The 13,569-nt window shown below is 50.0% G+C and overlaps 5 protein-coding genes across 5 annotated transcripts; all 5 read left to right on the top strand.

Moving 5' to 3' along the window:
* Positions 1 to 603: 603 nt before the first annotated feature.
* On the top strand, positions 604 to 2,577 carry ASPSYDRAFT_204622 (alkyl/aryl-sulfatase; the record flags this gene model as incomplete). The annotated part of the gene is made up of 1 exon (XM_040843864.1): positions 604 to 2,577. One exon carries the CDS (start codon positions 604 to 606, stop codon positions 2,575 to 2,577), a length of 1,974 nt encoding a protein of 657 aa, XP_040701112.1.
* Positions 2,578 to 2,855: 278 nt separating this feature from the next.
* Positions 2,856 to 3,493, top strand: ASPSYDRAFT_1179299 (uncharacterized protein; the record flags this gene model as incomplete). Its single annotated transcript, XM_040840344.1, has 3 exons — positions 2,856 to 3,077; positions 3,158 to 3,312; positions 3,402 to 3,493. The coding sequence occupies exons 1-3, from the start codon at positions 2,983 to 2,985 to the stop codon at positions 3,491 to 3,493; spliced, it is 342 nt and encodes a 113-aa protein (XP_040701111.1). The 5' UTR covers positions 2,856 to 2,982.
* A 599-nt stretch (positions 3,494 to 4,092) lies between these two features.
* On the top strand, positions 4,093 to 6,572 carry ASPSYDRAFT_204621 (alpha-galactosidase). The gene is made up of 2 exons (XM_040843863.1): positions 4,093 to 4,239; positions 4,298 to 6,572. Exons 1-2 carry the CDS (start codon positions 4,146 to 4,148, stop codon positions 6,445 to 6,447), a joined length of 2,244 nt encoding a protein of 747 aa, XP_040701110.1. The 5' UTR covers positions 4,093 to 4,145; the 3' UTR covers positions 6,448 to 6,572.
* A 1,171-nt stretch (positions 6,573 to 7,743) lies between these two features.
* On the top strand, positions 7,744 to 9,230 carry ASPSYDRAFT_46448 (uncharacterized protein). The gene has a single exon (XM_040847230.1). It carries the CDS (start codon positions 7,884 to 7,886, stop codon positions 9,006 to 9,008), a length of 1,125 nt encoding a protein of 374 aa, XP_040701109.1. The 5' UTR covers positions 7,744 to 7,883; the 3' UTR covers positions 9,009 to 9,230.
* A 2,062-nt stretch (positions 9,231 to 11,292) lies between these two features.
* On the top strand, positions 11,293 to 13,170 carry ASPSYDRAFT_90599 (Zn(II)2Cys6 transcription factor; the record flags this gene model as incomplete). The annotated part of the gene is made up of 1 exon (XM_040852357.1): positions 11,293 to 13,170. The coding sequence occupies one exon, from the start codon at positions 11,293 to 11,295 to the stop codon at positions 13,168 to 13,170; it is 1,878 nt and encodes a 625-aa protein (XP_040701108.1).
* Positions 13,171 to 13,569: the final 399 nt, after the last annotated feature.

Below are 13,569 nucleotides of genomic sequence, written 5' to 3'. Positions count from 1 at the left end.
TTTGTTTTTTATACCCATTCTTGTACCTGAACCAGAATCTTTCCGGCCGGTTTCAAGCTCACGAGATCTCGTCTATTCTTGAGAGTCTTCGTCCCGCTATACAGAATCACCCGAGAGCAAATTATTATTGCTCTTACGGGACGGTGTTGTAAACCAATGACGGGTTGCCGAAATGTTTCGAGCAGCCTTTTTTGCTGTCCAGTAGTACAGCACAATATACAATATAAGAGTCATACCATCGTAACTATCAATGCTCCATTGCAAATCCGCGCGAACATGCATAGCCACACTTGACTCCCCGATGGACATCGTGCAGGCCAATACCTAGGCCGTTCAGAGGAAATTTCCGGCTACGGAACAATGAGCAGGTAGTGACTGACGAGATATGTAATTTTGATTGATACCCTTCCAACCCGGGATCGACGAAACTTCGGCGAGCAGGTCTACTGGCCCGTGCCGATCACCGAGACTCTCGGCTGGCTGTCTGGTGGTGCGGCTAATGAGGATCTATATAAAGATCAATGCAACCTGTCACTCTACTGTGACATCACGACTCCCTCTTCGTTTCCTTTTGCATGCAAACTCGATAAATCGCCCCACAATATGGAGCAGACCAAATTCTTGTGGCCCTTCGCCTTCTTGCTTTTCTTGTTCGCGCAAGCACTCGGTCCCGATAAAGTCAATATGGGGCAATCTAAGCCTGCAAACCATTTCATTATCGATCAGCAGGAGCAGATTCGACAGAGTCTGCCCTTCAATGATACACGAGATTTCGATAATGCGAAGAGAGGCTTCAAGGGCCGCCTCAAGCCCAACATCGTCAAGAATGACAAGGATGAGGTTGTGTGGAACAATGACGTCTACAAGTTCCTGGAGGAAGACGCACCAGACACTGCGAATCCAAGTCTGTGGCGCCAGTCGCGGCTTGCTAACCTCGATGGGCTCTACCTGGTCACACAAGGTATCTATCAGGTACGCGGGCTTGACCTCTCGCATACAACATTCATAGAAGGCGACGAAGGCGTTATTGTCATTGACCCCCTCACTTCAGAGGAGACTGGCGCCGCTGCGCTCGCCCTCTACCAGGAGCATCGTGGCACTGAAAGGGATATCAAGGCCATTATCTACACGCATTCGCATGTTGACCATTTTGGTGGCGTTAAAGGCTTTGTCACGGATGAGGATATTGATAACAAAGACATCAAGGTCCTTGCACCGCAGGGGTTTCTCGAGCATGCCGTATCCGAGAATGTCTTTGCAGGTACTGCCATGAGCCGACGCTCTGCGTACATGTTTGGTGCAGCTCTCAGCCGGGGACCTAGGGGTCAGATTGGTGCTGGTCTCGGACAGACCGTCTCGACCGGAACTATCACTCTTATCGCGCCAAATGACGAAATTAGCTACACCGGCGAGAAGAGAACCATTGACGGCATTGACATGGTGTTTCAGATGGCACCGCACACTGAGGCACCTGCAGAGATGCTCATCTACTTCCCAAAATTTAAAGCATTATGCGCTGCTGAGGATGCCACCCACACATTTCACAATATACTTACGTTGCGTGGAGCTGAGGTCCGCGACTCATATAGCTGGGCTAAGTACTTGACTGAGACTATTGACATGTTTGGCGGTCAAGCTGAGGTTGTCTTTGCATCCCATCACTGGCCTACCTGGGGTGCTGAGGAGGTTGTTGAGTTCCTCACCTCCCAGCGCGACCTATACGCGTATGTCCATGGTCAAACACTCCGCCTACTGAACAAAGGATACAATGGTCCTGAGATTTCTGAGATGATGAGTCTACCTCCTGCGCTTGATAGAACCTGGAGCGCCCGCGGCTACTATGGTTCTATGAGCCACAATGTGAAGGCTATATACCAGCGCTACATGGGCTGGTTTGATGGCAACCCGGCCCATCTTTGGGAGCACGTGCCTGTAGAGAGGGCCAAGCGCTACATTCAACTCGCGGGAGGAATGGAACAAATTATTAGCAAGGGGCGCGAGGCATTCGATACCGGCGACTTCCGCTGGGCAGTCGAAGTTTTGAACCATGCAGTCTTTGCCGAACCCCATAACTCAGAGGCTCGAGCCCTTCTAGCCGACGTATACGAGCAACTAGGGTACGGCTCAGAGAACGGCCCCTGGAGAAACTTCTTCATATCGGGGATGACAGAATTGCGTGGGGGAAGCTTTGGAACGCCTACACAGACAGCTTCGGCTGATATGGTGTCGCAGCTCACACCCGAGATGCTTTTCGATGCCCTTGCTGTCAAAATCAACGGTCCGAAGGCTTGGGTCAAAAAACTGTCTATCGATGTTTTTGTCCTCGACAAGAAAGTTATCTACCATTTGTGGCTTTCGAACGGTGCTCTTCTTTACAGCAAGGCCCCGCAGTCTGGCAGCATTGATGTGACCCTAACAGGGACTGCCAAGCAGCTTACTGCGCTCGCGGTGCATGGGCCTAATACTGAGGCTCTGGAGAAGGCAGGGATCAAGATTGACGGTGACAAGACGGCACTTGACACATTATCATCCTTGCTCGACCCGGGCGACCCAAACTTCAACATTGTTACACCTTAGAAAAAAGCTGGATAATCGAAGCCTGATGAAATGGGCAATCGATCGTTTTATATGTGGGATCGGTACCTAATCAGCCTAACGTTCATATTCGTCAGGTCGGTATTTTAGTCGTTTAGTGAATGAGCGAGGTTCTGTATTGCTGAACCAACTGGGAGCATTATTCGAATATGATTGCATGCGTAAACAAATAATATCCTAAGCCAGGGACAATCACCGGCGATGACTGAATAATCATAGTTATTCAACTAACTACTTAAATATTACAGTAGAGAGCCATCCACCGCTGGCACACATCAGAGTCTACTCACTCTTAACCCACTCTTAGCCTTGGAACTCCTAGTTCGAGTACACACGCCATCGTAGGGGACAGTTCTCGGGCAGGTTTCTAAAAAACATATTGCGTTCATGTCGACACCATGTCGCTTTACCTGTATTGATAACAGCGATTCGGCTGGATATGGTCAGCTCTGTAAGTCTGGACTCCTCAAAACTAATCTATGGTAAGTAAACTGACTATTGTTCAGGCAGACTGAGAGTGAGATATCGCCCCTGAAATTCGGTAACTATTCAACTATCACAGCATGCAGTATAGTGGTCTACCGCCAGAAATCGTTTTGATCGTTCTGGACTGTATTAGTACCACTCCAGTCTTGAAAAGTTTCTGTCTTCTATCCAAGAAGTTCTGTGCCATCGCCCAGGCGCTCCTCTACCATGAGATCAGATTAGGCCCTGAAGGTATGCTATTGTCACTCTTGCTACATCTGATCACAGCCCTTGACCTAAAAATAGGGCCAGTCAACAGTGCTTGTCTCTGAGTCTGCTAGTCCATTTGTTTCATCGCAAGCAAGAATACCCTCTCACGCAGCAAATCGGCAAGGCTTTGTACGACCAGGAGGTATATATTCCTGTCTACTGATCATAAAATATTTAAGTTATGTTAACAAGTAAAGCTTTAATATCTCAACACAAAATGGTGTTAGAAATCTATAAAAGTTTTCGGAGGAAGGTACAAGAGTCCGCAGACTGTGACGGCTTGGTTCTTCCCTTGAATGCTGATGCACCGCCAAGTTCTGATTCTGCGGGCCGTTGTTGGGTGATTTTACGTATTTAGGGTTAGGAACGATCAACCGTGCGGGGAATATCTCTTGTTTTGCGTTGGCTACGTCATGTACTTGCACCACCTACTGAATCCGTTACGGAGTGGGCGGATAAAAAGATATTTGTTGCAAGGTCCAAACCAATGGGAGGTGTCAGAGGCTGTCGGCCACATGGAGATTTCCCGGCATTTCTTCATTTGCAACCCGCATCCTCCAGCGCGCAAACACCGCTTAATATGGCTACAGTAGACAGCTCACGCCGGTATTTCCCCTGTTTTGTTCCGTCCGGTGCCATTGACCCCAAGTTTGAGGTAATTAATGGGTTCGTATAGTTTGGAAATTGTCACCCCGCTTTGTCCATGTAGCCTCCCCACAGTCTGGGGTACATTATATAAAGGCATGGCTCTCTGTGCCTTTGGTTTCTTTTAAATCACATTCCGGCGAATCTACGAGAATAGGCAGACGGCCAAGATGGTTTTATCAAGGGGAGCTCCGTTTGCCTCAGGCCTCATAGCAATGCTTTCATTCTCCCCGGCTGTCCTGGCTCAGGACTCAAACGCAAACCGTTAGTACTCCTTCGATTCCTTTCTTCACTGCCAAAGGCCTAACCATGCCTTCTATAGCAATCGTGGCAGACGGTACATCCTTTTCCCTCAATGGCAAGACGATGTCGTACCGTTTCCACGTGGACAACGCAACGGGTAAGCTGCTAGGAGACCACTTCGGCGGCATCGTCACTGGTGACATCCCGCAGGAGGCTCTGGGCGAGCTTAATGGCTGGGCCGGGTTCGAAGGCCGTGTGCGTCGCGAGTTTCCAGAGCAAGGACTAGGCGACTTCCGGATCCCCGCGGTGCGCATTCGTGAGTCACCAGGGTATGAAATTTCCGACTTGCAATATAAATCGCACAAGATCAGTCGCGGGAAATCTGCACTGCCGGGCCTGCCAGCCACCATGGGCGCGGAAGAAGACGTCAGCACCTTGGTTGTTCATCTATACGACGAGTACAGCGACGTTGCGGCGGACCTGTCGTACTCAATCTTCCCAGAGTACGACGCCATTGCGCGCAGCGTCAATATCACGAACCACGGAAAGGCAAATATCACCGTCGAAGCCCTGGCCAGTCTGAGCGTTGATTTGCCTGTTGCAGATCTGGACATGATCAGCCTTCGTGGAGATTGGGCAAGGGAAGCGAGTCGCGAGAGAACAAAGGTCGAGTACGGTGTCCAAAGCTTTGGAAGCTCCGCCGGCTACTCATCTCACTTCCATAACCCTTTTTTGGCGTTGATGGAACCCTCGGCCACAGAGTCCCATGGAGAGACATGGGGGTTTCCCCTCATTTACACGGGCTCCTTCTCTGTAGATGTTGAGAAGGGCTCACAGGGCCTGACGCGTGCACTCTTGGGGCTCAATCCTGACCAGCTATCCTGGACCCTGCCGCCTGGCGAGACTCTCACATCACCAGAGTGCGTCGCGGTATACTCCAAGGATGGGATCGGTGGCATGTCACGCTCTCTGCATCGCTTATATCGCAATCATCTTATCAAGAGCAAGTTTGCCACCAGTGATCGCCCTACATTGCTTAATAGCTGGGAAGGGCTGGTCTTTGACTACAACGAAAGCCGGATCTACGATCTGGCGAAGGAGTCAGCAGATGTTGGTGCTAAGCTCTTTGTTCTGGATGACGGCTGGTTTGGCGATGAATATCCGCGTGTCGACGATACTGCCGGACTGGGTGACTGGGTACCAAACCCGGAGCGGTTTCCAAATGGCCTAGAGCCTTTAGTATACAACATCACGCATCTAACAGCAGCAAATACGTCAACAAACTTGCGCTTCGGTATCTGGGTCGAGCCGGAGATGGTAAATCCAAACTCAACGTTATATCACAAGCATCCGGACTGGGCTTTACATGCAGGACGATACCCACGCACCGAGGGCCGCAGCCAGCTTGTACTGAATCTCGCACTTCCAGAAGTCCAAGACTTTATTATCGAGGCCGTTTCGAACATCCTTAAAAGCGCCGATATCACTTATGTCAAGTGGGATAACAACCGGGCCATCCACCAGCTGCCTTCGCCAGCCACAGCCCACGCTTATATGCTCGGCTTATACCGCGTACTTGGTGAGCTTACGACACGATTCCCAGACGTCCTTTGGGAAGGCTGCGCCTCGGGTGGAGGCCGCTTCGACGCAGGCATTTTACACTATTTCCCGCAGAGCTGGACCTCGGATAACACCGATGCCGTCAGTCGTATATCTATCCAGTTGGGCACTTCGCTCGCCTATCCGCCTAGCGCGATGGGAGCTCACCTGTCCGCCGTGCCAAACGGCCAGACTGGCCGGACTGTTCCATTGTCATTCCGTGGCCATGTCGCGATGATGGGCGGATCATTTGGGCTGGAGCTTGACCCGGCTGAGATGCTTGAGGAAGAAAAAGCTGCTCTGCCGGAGCTTATTGCCATTGCTGAAAAGGTGAACCCCATTGTGCTCACGGGTGACCTGTGGCGGTTGAACCTACCGGAGGAGTCGAATTGGCCTGCTGCCTTGTTTATCGCTGAAGATGGCCAGCAAGCCGTGCTATTTGTCTTCCAACTCTCTCCGAACGTGAATCATGCTTGGCCGCGTATCAAGCTGCAAGGCTTGGATGCGCAGGCTTTGTACAAGGTCGATGGAAAGGTAGTGTACTCTGGGGCAACTCTGATGAACCTTGGGCTGCAATTCGTCTTTGATTCTGATTATGGCAGTCGAGTTGTGATGTTGGAGAAGCAGTAGAAGGCAGATAGGCTGAGTATAGAGATTTTGGATGAGCTTAGGGCTATTTGTGACAACGCAGATTTATCAATAATAGTACTCGGTTATCCAAACCCAACCCACTGCTAATCTATGATTAATTGTTGAATGGAACTCCAAGATTCGTAAATGGTCAAAGAAGCCTATCGTGAATCTTTCCTAACTGGCTTCAATTTCAACACCGAAATCCCTCACTCTTTCATCTATTGCCGCCGTGATTCGTACATCAGACTGGCCTATTGGGTTGGGACTAGCAAGCCGAGTCTTCCAGGGCCTCAAAGACAGTTTCTCCAAGCCACCGTCCCCAGTGCCCAACCGCAGTGAGAGACTTCGAATTAGCCCGATAGAGCACGCGTCCAATGTCCTCTGCGCGTTGCAGCGGTGATCCATGACGCATTTAAACTGCCATCAATCGTGTAGCTTTTACGCACACCGAGATACGCAAAATTGCTCACCCACCTCGGTGTCAGCAACAGGTTAGTGTTCAATCTGATTCATGCTTGGTCTTACGCGTCTTCCAGGGAGGTATGGGGATCTTAATATCTCAAGCATCATATTGTTCGCATTCGGTTTCGCACTCCGTTGGAGATAGACGGCTCCAAGCTACAAGTGAGCAAGAGAAAGCCTGGCATTACTGGCTTTGTTAGACTCGGTTTCCCAGTGACGCCATGACATTCTCTGAATGTGATGTCCTGTTCGTGGGCTTATGCTTCCACACATGAATTCGCGAACCGCTCCGCAAGAGCAACGACTGAGGTGGACCGTAAGTTGTAACAGCCGCAGGTAACCGATCGGGACAATATCCCGTGGGTGATCGGCCCGGCCATATCAGTTTTTGGCCCCATGGAGTTCGGAGATTTTGGCATCACCCCGAACCTGATCAGGCAAGAGGCCAAATCGATTGCCCGAGCCTTGCGATCTCCGATTCGGGCAGTGGGCTCCGCGTGCTGGCATTGGCCTGTCCATCTGGAGCCTCTGCAGATCACCCTCGAGCTAAGAGCACTGTCGTCGTCATCCTGGAATACGAGGACCCCGCGAGGGTCCCAATTCGCCGGAATTTTGGCCAGTCTGTGCAGCCCGTTTCAAGACAGTGTGCAGATCAAGGGGCCAGTTCGTCTGCCTGAAACGCCTGGATAAGGTGAGGTTCTGGCATGGCGAATGGCATCACAATGTAGAGTTCGTCGTGGCCCCCCACTGCGGATTATGCTTGATTAATATTAATAAAAGAATGGTCTGTACATGGAGCCATGAGCTACACAGTAGTTTCAGCTTGATGCGAAAGGACCATGGGTCGAGTCCTTGTTAAACTTATAAGAAGGCGCCATGCCACTCATTGCATTCACAGCAATCTACAACAATCACTCGCTCATTCATTCATTCCATTCTTTTCTAACACGCCTCGCTGGTGATATTGCAAAATGCTGTGCAAACAATCTTTCATTGCCCTTCTCGCCTCGTCGCTGGTCGCCGGGCTGTCCTACGACAACATCGACAAGGCTGCCACTCCTCGCGCCAGGGAGCTCCTCAAGTATATCCAGTCCCAGTACGGCTCGCACTACCTCTCCGGTCAGCAGGAACCCAAGAGTCTGAAATGGGTGCAGCAGAACTTTGGCGTCACTCCCGCCATCCTGGGCACCGATCTCATGTACTACTCGCCCACTGCTGTCATCAACGGAGGCAAGAGTCAGACCGTTGAAGACGCTATCAGCTTCGACGAACAGGGCGGCATCAACGCCCTTGTTTGGCATTGGTACCCCCCGACCTGTGTGCCCGACACCGAGGAAAAGCCGTGGTATGACAGCTTCTATACCAAGTCCACCTGTTTCAACCTTGCAAATGCACTCGGCCAAGGCTCGAACGGGACCGCCACTGCAAGCCCCAGCGGATCCCCGAGCGTATCCCCAAGTGCATCAGCAAGTGCATCAGCAAGTGCATCCCCGAGCGGTTCGGCAAGCCCCAGCGCAAGCCCGAGCGCAGCTGCGAACGGAAACGAGTACGGACTCCTGATCCGCGATATCGACGCTATTGCCCACCAGCTCAAACGCCTGGATGAGGCCGGCGTCCCCGTTCTCTTTCGCCCCCTCCACGAGCCCGAGGGCGCATGGTTCTGGTGGGGAGCTCAGGGCCCTGCACCCTTTAAGCAGCTCTGGGACCTCATCTACGACCGCATCACCCGTGTGCACAACATCCACAACCTCGTGTGGGTGTGCAACACCGCCGATCCCAACTGGTACCCCGGTAATGACAAGTGCGACATTGCCACCGTTGATCACTACGCCGAAGCCGGCGACCATGGGGTCCTCGAGGGCAAGTACCAGAGCCTGAAGCAGGTTACTCAGGGCGAGCGCGTCCTGGCTCTCGCTGAGGTCGGCTCCATTCCGGACCCGGATGCGCAGGCTTCCAAGAACATCCCCTGGGCTTTCTGGATGACCTGGAACGACGAGTTCATCAAGGACGGCAAGCACAACTCCCGCGAATTCCTGAAGAGCACCTTTTCCAACCCCCGCGTTGTCACAATGGGAAATGGTACTACCAAGCACTGAAGTGGTTGAGGGTAACTTGGTCCTTGACGATGTATGGCGACGTTTCGCTAAGCCCTTTCACTTGTGTTGTACAAAGCAGTATAACCTTGTGTGTCCATTCTTTTGTTTCACTGCTATGGGCGGAAGGTAATCATTGTCTATTCATTCCTTGCGCACCACTATTTAATTTCTGTAATTATCACTACACTTTTGATAAAAATCACATTTACTTTTTATAGCCAATACTTTCCTAGCAAATCTTTCCACTGTCTAGGAGGCAAGGATCCCTAGAGGCTTATTTCGCTTGCCTATATTACCCACGCTTACACCAGACTTGGTATTTACCATCCTTTTACTTCTAGCCATGTTAATAATCATCGCTTAAGTACATGTAAGCGGGCAGGAAGCCCTGTTTACGTACCCTATGGCTGTATGTGTTAAGCTTAATTCAACAATGGCCCGACTACATCATTACACTCGAATCCACGTGCGGTAGTGGAATCATCAATGGAGCAATGGCGAAGAAGCAATATACCAAGATCCGCGAACTCGAGGACTAAAAATCGGCTGAATAACGTGGGTACCAAGCATTATGTTTTATCTTGGCCGACGCATGCTTTTCGTCTCAAAAGACATTCAGGCTGCAATAGAGAGAGAGAAACTTGAGTAGTTTGGGCCACCTCCGCCTTGCTGTTGCTCTTCAGGCCGACTATAGTATAAAAACCCCAGTGACAGTTTCAAGGGCCAACAAGTGTACCCTTGCGGGCATCAACTGATACACCGATGCTTGGGACAGTCTTTTGCTGGAAATATATGGTCCCTCGCCCTGTCCTCGCAAATAATCCCAATTGTGCAATTGGTCGAGCTCATGACCATATGTGCTTCGCATGACTGTGACAAAGCCATCGAGATAGATTCCGGGGAATATTGTAGATTTTCGGTGCAATGAGGTCTCTTGCGTGGTCTATGCGCAGTGTCTCTATCGGATGCAAAGGATGAACCTGAGCTCCCTCCAATACCACTATCGTAGGGCGGAAAGGTGTCAGGCTTAAGGGGAGAGTCAATGGTGAGAGGCTGACTCGGCGGCTCCCCGAAATCACCCCGATGGGATGGATACAACGTGTTGTGGCCCAAGACAAATGCGTCGTTGTTCATCTTTCTTCTGGCTATAATGTTTGTCAATATTTTTTACATCGCTGGACGTGGCTATTGGTGGATACCTCTCTAGCCTCAAGCAACTTTTAATTTTTCTTGAACCTGTGGCTTCATGGTCAGATGCAAGATCTGCAAATCTATAACTTACAATAGTTCTACGGGCAAAGGGCTGTCAATGATTATTGTATCAATGACGCTATTGACCTTTCTATTGTCACCTACTGCCCTAATATCGTGTAGTCTAGAGCAGCCCTGCTCACCGTTTCCGGAGCTTTGCAACATTTATATCAATCGCATGACTTATGAAATTCCTGGTTGAAATTCTACTAGACTCCTAGGTTATGATACCATTTTAATATTATGACCTCGATTTTCCGTTCTTCTGTAAGGTTATCTCTGCATTTATAAATCTCTTCTCTTGACCCTAAAAGAATGTTCATAAAATTGTGTGATTGCGATTGTGATTGCCTCATACGCCGTCCCAGTGCCGAACCAGTTCTATGCCTCAAGTGCCAGGGTTCCGGATCTACCATTATTGGATGCTCCTACCGAAGCACCCACTACACAGATAGTTAGCAGACTCAGCCCCTGAATTTGCGATGGCTCTTTATACCGATCATACACTCGTTTTCTCTTTCTCTCTGATTATCAGATAACGTTAATAGCAGAGTAGTTATATGAACAGTAGCTCTCTACAGCCTCATATTGCCTTCTCCTCCACCTCCGATTAGCCAGATAGTGCGACCGCGATCCGCCAGTTCTTCAGTGCCGTACAACAAGAACAAGCGCTCAGTTATTCAGCTTCAGCAGTCTTTGCCGCCTGGTTTCTCGGGCATCGCAAACCACTGAGAGCTTGGAAAGACAGCACAAAAATAGTAGATCTTCAGGACAATAACCAAAAGACACCATCATTACCCTGTCGTCGGAGCCCCCAGACACTCAGATATCTGGTATAGCCTTGGTCCGATATCAACCACCAGGTTTTGTTTTGCTGGGACAAGTGCGGGGCTAGAAGAAGCGGGGTGCAGATTGACCCGCACGAGCTGACCTGTTCTGCTTTATCACTGTTCACTTTTCGCTTCCTTGTGCCCACCACAAAAAGGAATACTCTCTGCCTTTGTTTTTATTTGTCTGACTCGTCACTCACATCATGGCTGCAGCACCCACTTCACACTTTCCGCGTGGACCACGAGACCGTTCCCGAGTCGTATGTCAGCGGTGCCACGCGAGGAAAGTCAAGTGCGATTTGATTTTGAAAATCCATAATGGTGGATCCTGCACCAATTGTGAAAAACGTGGGGAGGTTTGTCAAAGGCGGGAATCTACCAGGCTGCAGAAACGGAGGGATCGGGCTCTCGAGGTTTCTGCGTTGTGCGGACTGCCACTGAACAATGATCCTCGGCTGACACCGCCAACTCCTTCTTTGGTCGACTCTCAAGGGACGGCTGGCGATATTAGTGACAATGAGCGACAGCCCAACCTTCCACAGTCCACGTCCGCGGAAACAGACGACCAAGGATACATTGGAGAGTTCTCAGTCATGTCAAATCATGGACCACTTCCCTCGGACGTTTCTGCGATTGTAGGGTCTTTCTCTAGGTCGATCGAGGAACAAACTTTGGCTGCAACTAGAGCTGACCAGTTACCGCCACAATCGCTAATCGATGCACACGTTTCTGCGTATTTCAAATATTTATACCATCGAATTCCTGTCGTGAGCCGCCAAGACGTCACCGTCGCACGTCCTTCCGCTCTCCTTCTCCAATCTCTCTGCTTGGCTGGATCCATTCTTCGTCATCCAAAGTCGGCGAAAAGCCTCGTGGAAAGTGAAAAGCACTACGCCAGAGCCAAGACACTGTTTTACACAAACCATGAACATGACCCGCTCAGTACACTCAAGGCTTTGTGCCTGCTTACCTTATGGAATGTCACACCTCCGTCCGTTGTCACCGCTGACTGCAGCTGGAACTGGTTGGGACTTGCCACTCGCCTTGCGTTTCAGATGGGTCTCCACCGGGAATCAACTTATTCGAAGAGACCTGTCCCTTGCAGCGCCCGTAGGATAGTTTGGTTCCTCTATGCGCAAGACAAGTTGTACTCCGCCTGCTTTGGCCGGCCGCAAATTCTAAAGACAGAGGATTTCGACCTACATCCCCCCTCGATAACAGATTTCGAAGAATCCGAAAGTGGCCAAGCTCGTTTATTCGTCCTCTACACAAATCTGATGACAATTCTGGCGAGAATGCTGCCGCTTTCGCATCAGAACCTCGCAAACACTCCAGAAGAGGTGCTGGCTATCCTATCAGATATGCAGAAATGGGCCGGAAATATTCCCTCGGACCTTCGCATATTCGATGATCAAGGCGTTCTAATCTACCAACGGGACTTTTACGAAGTTCTTATCTGGCATTTCACTTGCATCATCACCTTTTTTCATATCCACGGTCGATTCTTCCATCCTTCAGCAACATCAACGATAAGCCTGGTGGCATCCTCATGCATCGTTCGACTCTACCAAGAGATGGACTACAGAGACGATATCAACTATCTCATGGCAATCAACAATTGGTCCATGATGGTAGCTTCACTTCCACAGCTCTACAATATCAGAGAAAACTACAAAACTCGAGCGAGAGATATCGAATCCGGCGCCGATGCTTTGCCTTGGGAGGAACTTGACGTCCTTCTGGAAATCCTTACCCAGAGAACGTTGAAGTTTCCTGGCGCACAAGCGATAGTCGAAAGGATTGTGCGCATGAAAAGCGAAATATTGTCACATGGCACGTCAACACAACCATTATCCGGCATAGGGTATGAAAGCGAATTTCAATCGGTGTCAAATTGGAGAACATATCTGACAGTACCGGGAGTCTACGAATTATTTCCATTCTCAAAAGCATTAACACCAAGGATGGAGCTGCTCTCCAAAATAACAATAGATGATGTGGCAAACAGACTCCCGGAAAATTTTCCTGACTGGTCAATCGAGAACTTGCTAAACCTGGATAACTATGATTCATTTTTTTGACGTGGCGCTAGTGAGCAAGTAATTTCAACCTGACTTTGACTGGAGGCTAGTACCATCTGGGTTCTTGAAAGGTGAGGAGCAGTTGCCGGGCAGTGAGCAAACCTTGTCCAGGACACGGATGTTATATGACAAGACCGTTTGTGATGCAAGAAGGTTGCTGAATGACCCTCGGATTTTTCTGCCATCTGGAACCAGCATCTCGAGCAGCTTGCCGCTAAATTTTGAATCTAAATATACTTTATCAATACATCTGAAGGGTGCGGGAAGGGAAAAGGAAAGAAGGCATGGCATCCTGAGGGCTGAAGAAGTTCAGTTTCTTACGATTTCAGGTTCGGCATAGAATAACGCCAACAATATCTCTAAGAAGTGAACCCACTTCTTTTGGTGTGGGTCCGCACC

The sequence above is a fragment of the Aspergillus sydowii genome (genome assembly GCF_001890705.1).
Source record: "Aspergillus sydowii CBS 593.65 unplaced genomic scaffold ASPSYscaffold_7, whole genome shotgun sequence".
Taxonomy (NCBI): Eukaryota; Fungi; Ascomycota; class Eurotiomycetes; order Eurotiales; family Aspergillaceae; genus Aspergillus; species Aspergillus sydowii.
Note: the sequence above shows the minus strand (reverse complement) of the source record. Positions and strands in the feature narration are given on the sequence as shown.